Source organism: Ostrea edulis, chromosome 8 (assembly GCF_947568905.1).
Source record: "Ostrea edulis chromosome 8, xbOstEdul1.1, whole genome shotgun sequence".
Taxonomy (NCBI): domain Eukaryota; kingdom Metazoa; phylum Mollusca; class Bivalvia; order Ostreida; family Ostreidae; genus Ostrea; species Ostrea edulis.
The window spans coordinates 39,768,512-39,784,873 of NC_079171.1; the positions used below are offsets into that span (position 1 = coordinate 39,768,512).

A 16,362-nucleotide genomic window follows, 5' to 3' on the forward strand; every position below is an offset into this window, starting at 1 on the left:
AACGAGGTCCAGTGTCACGGCAGATGAATAGAGACATGTCCCTGCTTAAAGGCTGTGAAGATGAGCATATACCTACAATTTTAGCCTTTTACCGGCAATGTTGGCGTCCACATATTAAAGAAAAATTATTGAGCGGGACGTTAAAGAGTAAACAACCAACCAATTTTCGTGGATTTCATCTTTCATCCTATCTCATGAAGTTCTAACCACGTTGAAGTGTACGATTTACATTATGTTTAAATGTACAGAAATTACATCACATGTTTTGAGGTGTAAAGGTTCGAACATTCACGAAAATTGACCCCATGAACTGAATTGACTCATCAGTATCTTATTACATACACTCGATATTTTATCTATAAACATTAACTAATTTTGTGTGGATTTTCGCACTAGATAAATTTCGCTGACAGATGCCACTTGTTTTTCCTTTTATTTATTTTTTATTGAATGTGGTTTGGAAAAACAATATTCATGAAGTATTACATAATACTCTTTTACAAAATGAATTCATCGATCGAATGCAGGTTGTTCAAGACCAGGCGTTTATGGAGAGAACTGTGATATACCGTGTCCTCAGAACTGTCAGGAGAGACACTGTGACATTGTGACTGGAACCTGTCTGGGGTGTATTCCGGGATATAAGGGGTCTTTCTGCGATCAACGTGAGTCTTGTGATTTTTATTTCTAAACATGTTTCAAGAACTAACGTGTATCGTGTGTAGTAATAGCAAAAATAAAACCAACTTCAAAGCAATTGTTCAATTGTAAGTTATATTTGGGATTTTTTATAGTTTAGTAAATATCAATATTTTCGATGTAAATGTAAGTTTAGATTGCAGTAATGAAAATGGTCGGGAACAAACTCCGATATTTCAAAATATATTATATTCAGCGAGAAAGACCCGTATATATAATAAAACGGTATGCATTCACAATATATAAATACATATTTTACGATTTTGGAAGCTAAAAAACCGTTAGGGTTTAATTGGTCAGATGCAAATTAATGTTGATATTCGTACATGTACATACATGTATATCTACGCATGCCACTAATATAAATTATTAACTTGCTTACAATTATGATATTTTCTTCAATCAGAATTTGATGTTATTGTAAATTGATTGTAACTATTGACTATTACAGGTTCTCAGCGTAGGTACAATATAATATAGATGCTTATCTTATAATTACACATAATACTAGTCTAAATTTCTAACATGATTTTCTGTGTCTCACAGTCTGTGATAATAAGAAATACGGCCTGGAGTGTAAACAGAACTGTGGTAACTGTAGCGATGGGATACAATGCAATCACGTGAACGGAAGTTGTCCGAACGGATGTGACGTCGGAGCTCGAGGCGATGAATGCGATGAAGGTCAGAAAAAATGTAGAACATATATACCCTCGTTTTGATTAGACTTTTGTATTGTACCATTATACACTCGATCATTTCAATGTACAGACGTTGTGTTTGTTATCAAGTTTTGTAGTTTAACCTTAGTATTTTATTAAGTATTCATTTCCATGGAAATAGTTTATCGTCCTGAAGAAGGAAAAGGTCGTCCCACGAATTTGACAGTTCAATATTTGTCGTGTCATTGGTCATTTTAGTTCATTTCATATGCTTATACAAGCTTCTAGGGGGGATCTTTGACGAGCGATCGTCTCACATGAGATGAACAACGCATTTAAAAGTATTACAAAGTTAGGCTTTTGCCATCGCCATTCATTTGATGTAAATAAGAAATGATTAATACATAGATGTACATGTATGTTACGTATAATGATGCCAATCCAAGACATTGTGATTTTATCATAGAATTAAACTCTCCGGGGAAATTACGAGTCCTTTTCAGCATTAAATATGTACATGTCATCTTATGCGTAATCAATATAAGACTAAATGTATATTGATACATGTATTTACGAATGATGGATGGTGACTTACTGCATTCTATATCTGGATAAAACATTGACCTTCAGATAACCTTTCAAGTTTACACGAAACACTATATTTTAATGGCAAAAACAAAACACGCTGGGGATCAATTATATAGTTTATTTAAGACGTGATGTAATTTGTTTATAATTGACTCAGTGAATACTGCAAATTACCGCCATGCTTCTATATATGTTATACCCAAGTCTACGGTGAAGCTGTGCATTTATTCTTGAACTGCTTATGAAACGCTTTAAATACACATTTTATCATTTCGTTAAAAATAGAATATTTTTAGGATTTATTTAACGAATTATAGATACATGTAGGCTAAATTGACAAAATAACCAACCAGAACTCGTTGAGTACCAGGTTTGACTATTTCCCCAGTTGGCTAACATTGACATACAAAACTAAAGTCATAGTGATTTAACATCAGTTATTTTGATAGAGATCGATCAGGTAGATTATTGGGCAGAAAACAATATATATATATATATATATATATATATATATATATATATATATATCTGTTTGAGAGACTTCGATTGGTTTATTGGTCTGAATGGAAACTAATACGAGTTCCACGGCGGGTGTAGTCGTTCGACAGAGGATGCTTGCTCCTCATGGGCACCTTATCGTACCTCTGCTGTGTCCAGGGGTCCGTGTTTGCCAAATATATCATTTTGCATTCCATATAGGAGATGTGAGATTGAGTTCCATGTGGTTAGCTGTATTGAGGAAAGATATGAAAGTGAGATGCCTCTACCAAAGATTAAATGAATTCAGAACATGTTTTTCTTCTTTGACAAACTGTATATTTTTGCACTTTATATAAAATACTACAGGATTTCATTGGATTTTACAAATGTTTGTTTTTTTGTTTGTTTTTGTTTTTTGACAGAATGTCCTTATGGATGGCATGGGAAGAATTGTGCTACACAGTGTAATCCAAATTGTAGAGGTTGTAACAGATTTAATGGCAGGTGCGAGTCTGGTTGTCTTCCGGGATGGAAAGGAACATTCTGCGAGAAAGGTTATGTTTTATTTCAGTTTATTTCAATATATTTATATTTATTATACACATGTTATTGTACGTAAGAATGAATGAAATATATATGCATATATTGATATCGAAAGGAAACAAAATCGTTGTGGAAACTTTTTTGTTCTTCATGGAAGGTGAAGATAACGAACAGTGATCAATCTCATAACTCCTATAAGCAATACAAAATAGATAGTTCGACAAACATGGATCCCGGGGCACACAAGAGGTGGGATCAGGGGCCCGTTTTACAAAACAACTTACGGCAAAGTCGCAAGTCTTAAATTGTATTACACAGTTATTACTTTAAGTGAATGAAGTAAAACTTTTCTGAGGTTTAATTTTCAACATTTTAAAAAATATATTTGCATTTGGAGTGAATGACCTTACAAAAAACCTGAAAATTCCAGGATGTAAAGTTTTGTCGTAAGTCGAAAGTTCTTTTGTAAAACGCGCCCCAGGTGCCTAGGAATGTTGATTAATCGGGTAACATATTGAAACCGTTGATGGCTACAATGGTTATTATTTCCTGAATATATATGTCATTCTTATGGATAATCCATAAAATCCACTAGATTTGCACATCATATGCAGTAAGGACTGGAAGGGGCATGAATTTGTGATACTGATAAGCTTGATATAATTTGGGAATAGTAACGCCAATAAAACGTTTCCAAGCATTCAGTGTAAATTACCATTAATTATATATAAGTAAATTTAATATTTATTACAGCATTTTGGCATCAGCGAGGGTGATGAGGTCGCTAAAATTGAATATCGTTAACAATTTATTCCATATTGGATTTGCATGTAATAGCTATCTTCCTTGGAAATTGTGAAGTGACTGAAATTAGCTATCGCTAAATATATTTACCCATCATCTATGGAAAATCGCTACAGTTGTCTCTTGTGAAAATACTATGGTGTTTTAGTTAAAATCGTACGTGATAAAAACAACTAACACTTGTATTCGCATTTTTGATCTCCAAAACAGACAATATCATTGTCAAGAAATTTCTTGATAGCGTTTGATTAATCGGATAAATTATAGAAACCGTGGGCGACTTCAATGTTCATTATATCATGAATATATATGTAATTGTTTAAGTTAATCCACATTATCCACTAGATGTATGCGTTATATACAGTTAACACGGACATTATATTTCGCGTTGATAATGAATTGGATATTCGCTGGGAATTGTAACGCAAACAAAACGCCTCCAAGAGTTTGATTTACCGTAAATTACTAATTTACATATACGTAAATTTAATACTTATTACAGAATGTGACGGGAGATTATATGGAGAGAACTGTACACAACACTGCGGTCAATGTCGGAATTTAGAACAGTGTCATCACATTAACGGAACATGTTTAAACGGCTGTGACAGAGGATATCAAGGAGGAATATGTATCGAAGGTAAATAATTGTAATTGTTCAGTGGGGTACATCATTGAAGATATTTGCACTTGCTGGGGATTGCATGATCCTTTCGCCCTTCTCTCCGTTATCTATACCATTGTGACACGATATTGGAATTTGTTTCTACTTACAATTTTCATATATACAAATTTAAGGCACGGGAGTTTTTGGTAGATTTTGGGAGTAAAAGATCAATGTCGCAGATGTTCTATGTATAACTCCATGATGTCTGCATTATGAAACGATGAGTTAAAATGTTTTCAACATAGACCTTTCAAATCTTATACGAATGTAGTTAACGATTAAAGAGAGAAACCTTTAATACATTTTGTAGTAAAACAGAAAAAGTTGAGGATCACAGTATAGCTTCAAGCTATAGTATAGCAAATTTAATACACTTTCGTTGTGAACGATATCTTGGAAAGTGTTCATACCGGAAAGTAGTTGTTTATCTAAAGATGAAATCTACAGTTTATGACCATTTGTCCATCAACGATTCTTTTTATTCTGACCTGTTTCGACATAAAACGTTGATATTTCATACAAAACGTAGTTGCCTATTAAAGGAAGACACCAATTACACATTTTGGGTGATGAGATAAAGTGTAAATATAATAGCATATATTCCCACAACGTTTACTACACTTAGAGGTATATTACTTTATACAATGGTAATTGATCCTGCAGGACATACACATTTTAGAAATTAACATAACCATTCCTCTCGGTCATTACAAGAAATTATGAATTTTGTGACATTAGCACTAGCGTATGTAATATTTAATGTAAGTTCCCTGCTGGGCCCTTTCTCACTTAAACACTAAAAATTGTGTTTAACATAATGAAATTGTAATCTGGCGTTCTAGAGTGAGAGTAAAACTTGGATTTACTTCATACTAAAATATTTTCCAGTGGCATAAAAATTTCAGCCCTCTTGATTGAAATGTGTATCTGATCATTGTAACTCACTATAACTCGTATTTTCTTTCTGAACAGAATGTCCAAAGGGTCGCTATGGTTACAACTGCCAAGAGAGATGTAACATCAACTGTGGAGTTCCTGAGAGATGTGACAAAGGAACAGGGCAGTGTCAGAATGAATGTCAGGCGGGGTGGAAAAATCACAAATGTGATTCAAGTAAAGAAATATCATGATACATGACGGCATGGCTTTTGTATTTCATTTTCTGTTTCCTTCCACAAAGAAATGTATCAGTATACATACCTACATACCACAAGAAACTGAACTTTTTGATCATTTTCTATAATTCACCTTCTTATTTTCACAAGTTTTAGCCCAGATACAAATGCATTGATTTTCAATATATATCTTCGTTTACACAGAATGCGATGGTAAAACATTTGGACTAGGCTGTACTAGATCGTGTGGAGTTTGCTTGGGTAACGAACAATGTCACCACGTGAACGGCACGTGCCGAAATGGATGCGACAGGGGTTATGAAGGAATCAGTTGTATCCAAGGTAATTTATTGACACGCCCTAATCAAGATAGAAGGCCAAAAGCGGGTGTGACCAATCGACAGGGGATGCTTACTCCTCCTATACCCTACCTCTTGTGTGTCCAGGGGTCCATGTTTGTCCATATCTCTATATTGTATTGTTTATAAGAGTTATGATATTCATCACTGTTCGTCATCTTCACTTTTCATTCAGATGTGAATTGGTTTTCTTTATTGTTGTTTGCGACAAAAGTTTTCATTTAATATTTGGAAATACAGAAAGATTAACAAAGTAAGGATTCTAGTGAAATTGAACAAAGTTTTAGCAGAACTCTGAAGTCAACAGAAGTGTCATATGTGTATATAATTCAGGCTATCAAGAAGTTGTATACATGTACCAGCAATATTACGCAGAACTTTGATTTCGTTTACAATACTTGTGTGGAAATTCACGTGACATAAATAGCGCTAAATTAGAACGGGGAATACGCATTTCAGAGAAAAGTACTCCTGCAGATGAACTCCGGACGGATTTTTTTTTACGAAGAAATCATTTTTCCTCCAATCAGCATCGTCGTTAAATCATCACTTTAAAAGTTATTAAATGATAGAATAATAATAATACAGTAAATTTTTAACCTGACAGTTTATTTGGTCACATTTTTGAGTATGGCAGGCACTTGTATATTCACTTTTGTGTTCATTTTTTAAAATGCATGAAAAGAACTGGGTCGCTTCACACAGGTATACTTCATGAAGAAGGTTAGTGGTTCATGAAAAATATACCGATGTGAAGCGTTACAGTTCATAGTCTCCTGTATTTTCAAAGAAATGAAATTCACACTCCATTTGATTTTATAAAATGTCCATTTAACAGAATGTCCTACTGGTAGATATGGAGAGAACTGTGCTATAGCCTGCTATCCAAATTGTAGAGGTTGTAACAGATTTAATGGCAGGTGCGAGTCTGGCTGTTTCCCGGGATGGAAAGGGACATTCTGCGAGAAAGGTAATGTTATTTCAATATATGTTGTTGTTTTTTTATCATACACATGTTTGTAATACAAAAAGAATAAAACAAATATTCGTGTTATAAATATTAAAAAAGGCAAAGTCACCCCCGGAAACAATATTTTTTTCTCAAGAATTTGGTTAATCGTGAAAAATATTGAAATCGGTAACTACATATACATGTATGTATATCTATTGTTTATTTACCCAATACAATGTCCCTAGATTTGGAAGTCATAATTATACCGCACAGAAGGGGATTTAAATTCACGAAATTGATAAGTTCGATATTTGCTGAGAAAAAAACATTTCCAAGCGTTCAATCTAAACTACAATAAATGTGTAAATAAATTTAATACTTATAACAGAATGCGAAGAGAGAATGTATGGCGAAAACTGTACCCGACCCTGCGGTCAATGTCGGGATTTAGAACAGTGTCATCACATTAATGGAACATGTTTAAATGGCTGTAACAGAGGATATCAAGGCGGAGAATGTACTGAAGGTAAATTGATATAATATTCATTGAGATCTTTCATTAAAACTGTGGATGCTTTGTGAAAATGACATGGTCCTTTAATCTGTCTCTCCGTCATCACTTACATGAAGTCAAAATATTTTTAATATTCTTTAATTACATGTTTAACATCTTGTACATTCTTAAGGTGTATAGTCTTTAAGGGAAACATATATAGATGTTTCAGTCATAAAGTTAAAGGCCAAGGTCACAGACATTCAGTTTCACACGTTAAGTTGAATTTTTTTCAACATAGACCTTTCAGATCTTAGAAAGGTGATTAAGAAAATGATTAAGAAAGGACACCTGTACATGCATTTTGTGTTTAAGCAGTTAAGGGTCAGGATCACACTGGGTAATCTCTCAGTCCAAGATTAAGGTATATTTATTATGACATGAAATCTTGTAAATTTTATATTCTACAGGAAGGTAGTTGTTTATCTAAAGAAGACGTCTACATATTATGACCATCCGTGCATCAACATTTATATTCTGTACTGTTTAAATCCAAACATTGACATGTTATACAAAAAGTAGTGTACCATTAACAGAAGACCCCAATAATTCATTTTTGTCATGATGTAAAAGGTAAAGGTCACAGTAGGTCTTCCCACAAAGTTGACTACATGCAGCACTTTCACATTTTATGTAAAGGTAGTTGATCCTACATGAAATAAAAATTTGAAAAAATAACATAATTCCTCTCGTGTATGTCATTATTAGCTTTAATTAATGTTGTCATTAGCACTAGAGCATGTAGTATTTAAAGCAAGTTCCCTGTTGGGTTCCTTCTTACTAAATCAGTTCAAGCTTAACACTGGGTGCAAACTGCATGTATCTAAAGTCATTTTAGACGTTTCAAAGCGATTCGTTTATTTCATATTGTTTAATGTCCCTCTCGGAAATTTTTCACTCATATGAAGATCTATCCATTGCCGGTAAAGGGCTGCAAAATTTAAGCCTATGCTCGGTGCTTACGGCCTTTGAACAGGTATGAACTTTATCGTGCTACACCTGCTGTGGCACGGGGCCTCAGTTTTTGCAGTTTCATCAAAGTACCACCCCATTAAGTCGCCTCGTACGACAAGCAAGGGGTACAGAGGACTTATTTTAATCGGGTTCCCAATGGAGTGTTAAATTTGTAGATACGGATATATTTGTTATATCTACATGAGGCATGCTTGTACTTGATTCAATTTTAAGTTTTTCAGCGGGAACATTCACAGAAAACTGTATTAGAATGTGTTAACGTAATCAAATTACAATCGGGCAATCTGGAATGTCTGTTTTCTTGTCGAATATTGTATTTCTTTCATAATAAAATAACTTTCAGTAGCATAAGGTCAGCCCTGAAGATTGAAATATCGGAGGTATTCTTTATATCATAGTGTAGTCGTTGTCTATGGGGGGGGGGGGTGCATACTATTATCGCAAAACAATGGCAAGGAAAGTGTGGTAATGGTTGATATTTTATAACAAGACTGAATTATCCGCATATTTTTCTTGAAGATTTGGGTAAAATATCATTATTATTTAAACATTTCAATACGACTGCTTCTGTAATTTACTAATTGCCATTTGCTACTGTAATTTCGATTTTGTAGGGAAAAGAGTATTTTAAAAATAAAGATGATCATATGCGATCACTAAATGTCCAAAGTGTCATTTCCACGTTTTAGAAGAGAGGGAATAGAATAAGGGAATATATGCGTAGAATTTTTTTTATTGTTTAGGGTAGTGAGGAGGAAGTGGTGATGGACAAAATATAAATATTTCAGAACTTTATGCATACTGATATTCTCAGATTCTACAATGGGCATCCCATGTCAAAATAAGACCTGAATTGAAATGATTAATTTCACATTCCGATGTTTTTGTCTCTTGATATGTTCATATACATACATGCATATTTAGTACGATGCATCTAATGTGTTGTGTTTTCATTTTCTGTTAGAGTGTCTAGAAGGTTGGTTTGGTTACAACTGTGAAAAGAAATGTAGCATCCAATGTGACAGTGTGACAGGCTTGTGTAAGTACTTACCACTTAAGGCTAACATTATGAGAAAACTCTCATCCATGTATCGCTCCATCCACAAAGCCTTCATTTATTTGGCAATCACATAAAGATTACAGAACAATTGCACTTCGGGACCTATCAATCTAACTAGAATAAAAGATGATATTCTGTTTGTCCGAAGCCGTACATGTTAACCGATTACACGATAAATAAAACATGAAAAGAAACGTTTAGAACTGTAAAGTTTAAGGTCACATTTCATAGGATTTAGTCAAGAAAACTACACAATGCAGCATACACATGTATCTTACACAGATTTCATTTTGAGAACAGATTGACTTTTACCTATGTTTGTTCTTCTAATCCCACGTGGTTCTCTCTAATGTATATAAGATGACAAGCGACCAGTTAGGGAATCTTTTGTATAAATAACTTGATGTCCCCTAATTAATATAACATTACCAAATAAGCCTCTGTGTGTAACGAAAGCGCATTTCTGCGACACGAATAATGTTTTTTTCCCTATGTTGTACGTACGAGTTACTAAGTCACATGTAGGAAATACTAAAATGTACGTACGAGGTAAGGAAACCGTACATACGAGAAACAAAGTCATACATGTATATAGGACATACTTAACCGTATGTACGACAAATGTAAGTCGTATGTGTTAAATAAATAAGTCGTGCATACGATCCAAAGTTAATCACCTTTACACAAGTTTCCATCAGAATAAGTACTATTGTTTATAATTCACTAAAATTTATAGCTTTGATGAGAACTTTATTTAATAGGGGAAAACAGGTTGGCATTGTTAATGGATGACTGTTGCGCATTGTTTTCTCTTTTGTGCAGTGGTCTGTTTATTTTAAGTTAATGATGTACGTTTTGAAGAAAGAAAAAAGAACCAGATTGTCGGTATGCAAATTACGTTAATTGGCCAATACATTGAACTAAAAGCATGTGCTATTAAATAAATATTACATGTAGAAGAGGGTAACATTGAAAACATTCACTCCGAGAAAACCATTGTCAGCCGAGGTGTAGCCGAAAATCATGGTTTTTCAAGGGGTGAACATTTTCAATGCTACCCTCAACTACATGCAATATTTGTTTTATTATACTGAATGTTATATAAACAACAAAACAGAGATATATACCAATGTATATATTCGCGTTTATTACAAAGTGGACGTTCAAACGACGTTGCCTAACAATCTACGGGGGATCGTACGCGCATAAGTTTGAGGCATGTGATATATTTCAAAATATCAACGTTGTCAAGTGATGTTACCCGTTGCAAGATGATTATACCCTGGAGATCGTGCTTTCTATTCTCAGCGGGAAACATTTTTCTTGCCCAATCAGTTTTAAGAGTTTTGTATATGAGATTGGTCATTGTTCGTTATCTTAACTTTTCATGAAAGTACAAAATACTTTGTTAAACTCTATCGTGTTATATTTCTGCTGAGAATACATGGAGGCACGGAAACATAGATGATGCACAGGTCAACCTTATCATATTATGCATTTGCTTCTATACAGTCTTTGTAATCAATAGTTTAACCTAATTTCAAAAGAAATCACTCGAGACTTCTGTCACGTTTCAGTCAAAACTAGTTAAATTCTTAAAGTTCGAGGCAATATGTAATGAAATATAATAAAATCAATATATTCTATAATCATTTCTGATTTAATTACATTTTTTTTCAATAGGAGAACTGAGAAAATGAATTTAATATGTACATGTAGCTTAAGAAAATTGCGATATATCACACATCGAATTCTTTCAGCACAAATACGCGATGGATATCAAAACAAATGTGTCGTTCAGAGGTCAAACCTGGTATAATTTATGTGGAAAATAGTGAATTCTTACAAGTATTGGGGACTAAGAGACGATTAACTCTCCTGAAATACCTACGCAATACTATTTCTCATTTGGCAGAAATACGACTCTGTAGCTTGCTACTTGATGAAGACAACAAAAACAGGATACTGCTGTACATCGATTTATTTAGTTATTTCATTTCATATTAAACCTCGCATTGGGTCAAATGCTGTCTGACGTGTTTCATACCGATTGTTTAGCCGTTCTTGGCACACTGATTTGACTGCGGATAATTCCGTTTGCCTGGTCGGGGTGTGGGGCTCACGGCGGGTGTGACCGGTCAACAGGGGATGCTTACTCCTCCTAGGTACCTGATCCCACCTCTGGTGTGTCCAGGAGTCCGTGTTTGCCCAACTATCTATTTTGCATTGCTTGTAGGAGTTATGAGATTGATCACTGTTCGTTATCTTCACCTTGCATTAAAACAAATGAAGTTACACGTGCACATATATCTAGTAGGTATGACTTTGCGATCTGACCACCTAAGCACATGATGAAATATTGAAATACCACTGCTTGCATATAAAAAAAAAGATGAATTTATCAGAAAGTGTAACTTCATCTTTTTTATAATACATACAGTGTAAAATGTCGGTAATATTGCAGGAGAGAATGTATTGGCTGCTATTTATAACAACTTCTTCATTCTTGTCCATACTGTATAAGTATAATAGGATACTCCTGAACATTATGTTTTAAATTAATAAGACACAGTATCAATGTTTACATAAGACGTAAGGTCGGCATTAAAATCTACCTCCTTTGTGAGATCTGCAGATATGAGTGGTTTGCGTTTAATTTCTCGTGAATATCATCACTTAATGTTATAATTTTGCTTCATTCAGAATATTCTTTTTCAATCTTTTTGCAGATAAAAGTTGTGGTGAAATAAATTTTTGAAAACATTCCCATCATAAATAAACTGTGTTTTATATTCACAAATGTTTGTGGTTAAATTATAAAGAAAACATTATTAAAATGAACAGCTTGAACAACCCTATGACAAGCGTATTATTTTTCCCTGCTATTATATTTCTGCCATTCTGTATCCTAAATACCCGCATGGAATATCAGATGACATATAGACTTCTTATTCGGTTACTTGAAATGAAAAGTGTTAAATTCCTGGTATCGTGATTACTATCTGTGAAGGCTGAATTAGGATGGTCAAACGAAAATTTGATAATGTATTTTGTACGACATCTACTAAATAGTTATGAAAACACACGTCGAGTCACGTTAACTATATCGATACTAATGATAGACAGGATAGCAAAATTACTGTCACCCATTGGAGCTACCTTGTCCTCGAGTCTTTCATATTTCATTGCAGTAATCGGGCAGTGTTCAGATTCCAGTGCTAGCAGTCAACCATCCCCAGCTCTGTACGGGACTGTGACAGGTTTATGTCTTAGTGTTGTTCTTAACATCTACTTCATTATTCGGTAAGAGTTTTAACTATTAAGTGTTGACATGTTATATTCAAGTTCAATGTAAAATCTCATATATGAAGGTCGTGATATCTTTTGTCGCTATTCTGTATATACGAACTGCAATGATCAATATCACGTATGAAACTCATGTCTTACTTTCACTTTGAAAAGCTATCTGAGAGATAAGAAGCTTCAACCAAAAAACCAACAGAAGAACAAGAAAGAGCAGCTGTCTACAGAAGGCGATACACCCAGTGCAACCATTTACAACAACACAGAAGACGCTGGCGGCTACCAAGAGCTTGGTGAATTGGGTCAACAATCTCATTATGATCAACTTAAGTAATATGTACTGAGAAAAAATTAAGCAATCCTAACCTGAAATAGTCTGATTTTGTGAATTTGAATCAGTCTCATCACAATGCTGAAGTCAAGTTATTTGAAGTCGGGGGAATTAAGTGAACATCTTTTTTTTGTCAATATGTTGAGCTCAAGTAACCTGGAGTCAGGGAAATATTATAAACCAATCGTATTATCATGTTATCTTCAAATAGCCTTCAGGCTGAGTTCCTGAATGAAGTCAATCCAAGTAGCTTCCTGTCGGATAATTAACTTATCATTGTTAATATAACTACCTCAAGTACACTGCACTTTATTTCCTTATCAAACTTATGTCAACCTTTACGTTATAATTACGTGAATTAACGTTGTTGTAATATTGAAGGCGGGAATGGGAGTGTGGACAATTGAGTCAGTTATGTAACCACATGGTGCACATCTAGTAGCTGAAGAAGTCTGATGCAAGGAAAGTTTATCAACCATTTCGTATTCATATCCGTGACCAGGATATATTTCATAACTTTAATTGACAATATAAAATCAACATCAAATGACACTATTACACTGGTATAAACACATACATACATACATACACGAATACAGAATGGCAGACATGCTTGCATACATACAAACATACATGCGCACACACGAATGCATATATACATACAATCATACAACACACATATATACACATGTACATACATGCATACATTCATGCATACTGTATCTATGCATGCATGTTTGTATTACATACATGCATGCATACATACAACCTCACATCTGTTAGAAGGAAAATCAATTGCATAGTCATATAGAGCAGGGAGACCTTTACCAAATTTGTAAATTTCATGACCTTCATGATAGAGGTTCTGACTGCAGGGTGGGACCAAAGTTGGTAGATAGTGTTTATGTGTAAAATGTTTCAATAGCATTTTCTTTAATGCTATTGCTACCAAAATTAAGACTAAATAGATATCTAAAAGGAGCAGGTAACCCTTTACGACATTGTAAATTCCATGATCCCAGGAGTAGAGTTTTGGTTCCCGTGACAGGTTGGGCCAAAATTATTATAATCACTAAATTGTATTTACCAATGTCATATACAGTTTATATTTCAACATAGTTAACAGTTGTGAACATTGTTGTCCATCCATATCTGTAATTTCCTTATAGAAAATGTATCATTTAATTGTGTAAAAATAAAGAATAATGTATGAACTTCCTTTCCTGTTGTTTCTCCTCATTAATATTTCAGACATAATTTATGAAGTCAGCTTAGTGCTTTTCAGCACTTTCAGTACTTTGATAATGTCTTTATTGCCATGGCTAATATTCGCATCAATGATTAGTATAAATCAGAACAAGGAGTTGGAGTCGGGGAAATAATGTATTACATTAGGATGACATTAGCTAATCTTGCCATGTAATTCAGACAAAAACTTCTGTTTGCTGGAAGAAAAAACAAACACAACCCTGAAACTTGCAAAGAATAGATTTATATAGGTTATGCACAAGTCATTGCATTATTCAGTTCCTGTAAATCATATCGATGAGAAAAAATCTTCGTTGAATAACGAAATACGAACACTCGAACAAGACAGGATATTCTTGTATCCTTTCTCACAAAGGAAATTTTGTATAGGGTCATAATTATATTAATATTTAAGTCAAGTAATCTGACGTCTTGAAAATAAGTCAACAAACTCATTATTTATAACTCAAGTACCCCAAGGTTGTGAAAATAAATCAAACATTTCATCATATTTAACTCAAATGATTTGAGATCATGGAAATAAGTCAACATTCTCACATTTAATTCAAGTAATACGAAATCATGATAATAAGTCAACAATGCCATTTATCTAACCCATGTCATATGAAGCCTGAAAAATAAGTCATCTCGTTATATTTAACTCAATGTATCTGACTTCCTCGTCTCCAATTGAACTAAATTCCACCCGTCTTAGGTTGAATATAATTTATCATGAAGATTATCTGAAGTCGAGGAATCAAGATACTCTTATCATTCCAATTAGCTTATGTTATCTTAAGTCGGATAATTAAGTGAATCCTATCATTATGATCAATGCAAATAGTCTGAAATGTGAAGTTACGAACAACGATCAATCCCATAACTCCAATAAGCAATATAAAACAAATGACTGGGCAAACACGGACCCCTGGACACATCAGAGGTGGGATTACACATGTAGGTGCCTAGGAGGAGCAAGCATCCCCTATCGGCCGGTCACACCCTCCTATATCTTGATGAGGTAAACGGGGTTATCAGTAGTCAAAATCAGTGTGCCAAGAACGGTTTCACAATCGATATGAAACATGTCAGGCAACCTTTGACTCCATGGTAGCTTGTACTGACAAACTAGATCGTTACAACAAGTTGCGAAATGTTGACTTTGATCGAGACTGTTGAAACCCCTGCACTATCAACTTGTTTGTCAGAAGCTTGCCTCGATTTAAAAACTGTCCATACGCAGAACAACCTCTTGTGTATCGAATCAGTTGAGAGATATAAACACCATACGCAGGTGACAATTGGATATTGCTACATAAAAATGGAAAGTTGACGATGGAGAAACTGAAATCATCCCGTTTGTCATACAGTTGAGTTGTCAGTTTGCCGTTAATGTCTACTTTCACTAAAATATCTAAGTATGAAGCAGAAGTGGACGACTCTGTGGTGTCTTTTATTTCGAGCTCACGGGGATATATCGAATCGATATATGAATGAAAGTTATTATTGTTGAAAGATAATACGTCGTCGGTATATCTAAATTTCGAATTGAAGGCCACAGCAAGATTTTTTTCTTCTCACGTAAGAGTTTTTGAATACATTCTGCTTCACATGAACATAAAAACAGGTCAGCTAACAAAGAAGCACAATTCGTGCGCATGGAAATTCCAATAAACTGTTGTAAGACCTGATCACCAAAAACCACGAAGATATTGTCAATGAGGAGCTCTAGCATATTTTGTATTTCAAATTCAGAGTACTTCTGCACTGCGTGGAATCACAGTGGTGTTTAACAAAGTAAATTATTGGATGACTGATAACTAGATATGAATATTTCCGTTTTCCATTTCTGTTGAAGAAGCAACTGTTTATGTTGTCTAAAAGTCTAGTCTTTAATTTATCATGAAGAATGGTCGTTTAAGGTGTTGAAAGGTCAAAGGTTTTGATGTTGTTGATTTGAGAAAAGTTTTGAAATTTTAAGTTTACTAAAAGTTCCGAAGTGAAGGCATGGAGTGAAAATTTC

The 16,362-nt window shown here is 34.2% G+C and overlaps 1 protein-coding gene across 5 annotated transcripts in view; it reads left to right on the top strand.

Annotated features, from left to right (window-relative positions):
• Window positions 1-14,305, top strand: part of LOC125661673 (multiple epidermal growth factor-like domains protein 11) — a 225,296-nt gene extending 210,991 nt beyond the window's left edge. For 2 of the 5 annotated variants that reach the window (XM_056146125.1, XM_056146126.1), the window contains exons 4-14: window positions 528-665; window positions 1,246-1,383; window positions 2,852-2,983; window positions 4,279-4,416; window positions 5,416-5,556; window positions 5,763-5,900; window positions 6,756-6,887; window positions 7,258-7,395; window positions 9,362-9,436; window positions 12,649-12,760; window positions 12,920-14,305. In XM_056146125.1, coding sequence (XP_056002100.1) covers window positions 528-665; window positions 1,246-1,383; window positions 2,852-2,983; window positions 4,279-4,416; window positions 5,416-5,556; window positions 5,763-5,900; window positions 6,756-6,887; window positions 7,258-7,395; window positions 9,362-9,436; window positions 12,649-12,760; window positions 12,920-13,094 — 1,457 coding nt within the window. In that variant the 3' untranslated portion in view covers window positions 13,095-14,305. The remainder of the gene's footprint in view (window positions 1-527; window positions 666-1,245; window positions 1,384-2,851; window positions 2,984-4,278; window positions 4,417-5,415; window positions 5,557-5,762; window positions 5,901-6,755; window positions 6,888-7,257; window positions 7,396-9,361; window positions 9,437-12,648; window positions 12,761-12,919) is intronic. The other 3 variants (XM_056146127.1, XM_056146124.1, XM_056146129.1) reach the window with 3 other exon arrangements.
• Window positions 14,306-16,362: the final 2,057 nt, after the last annotated feature.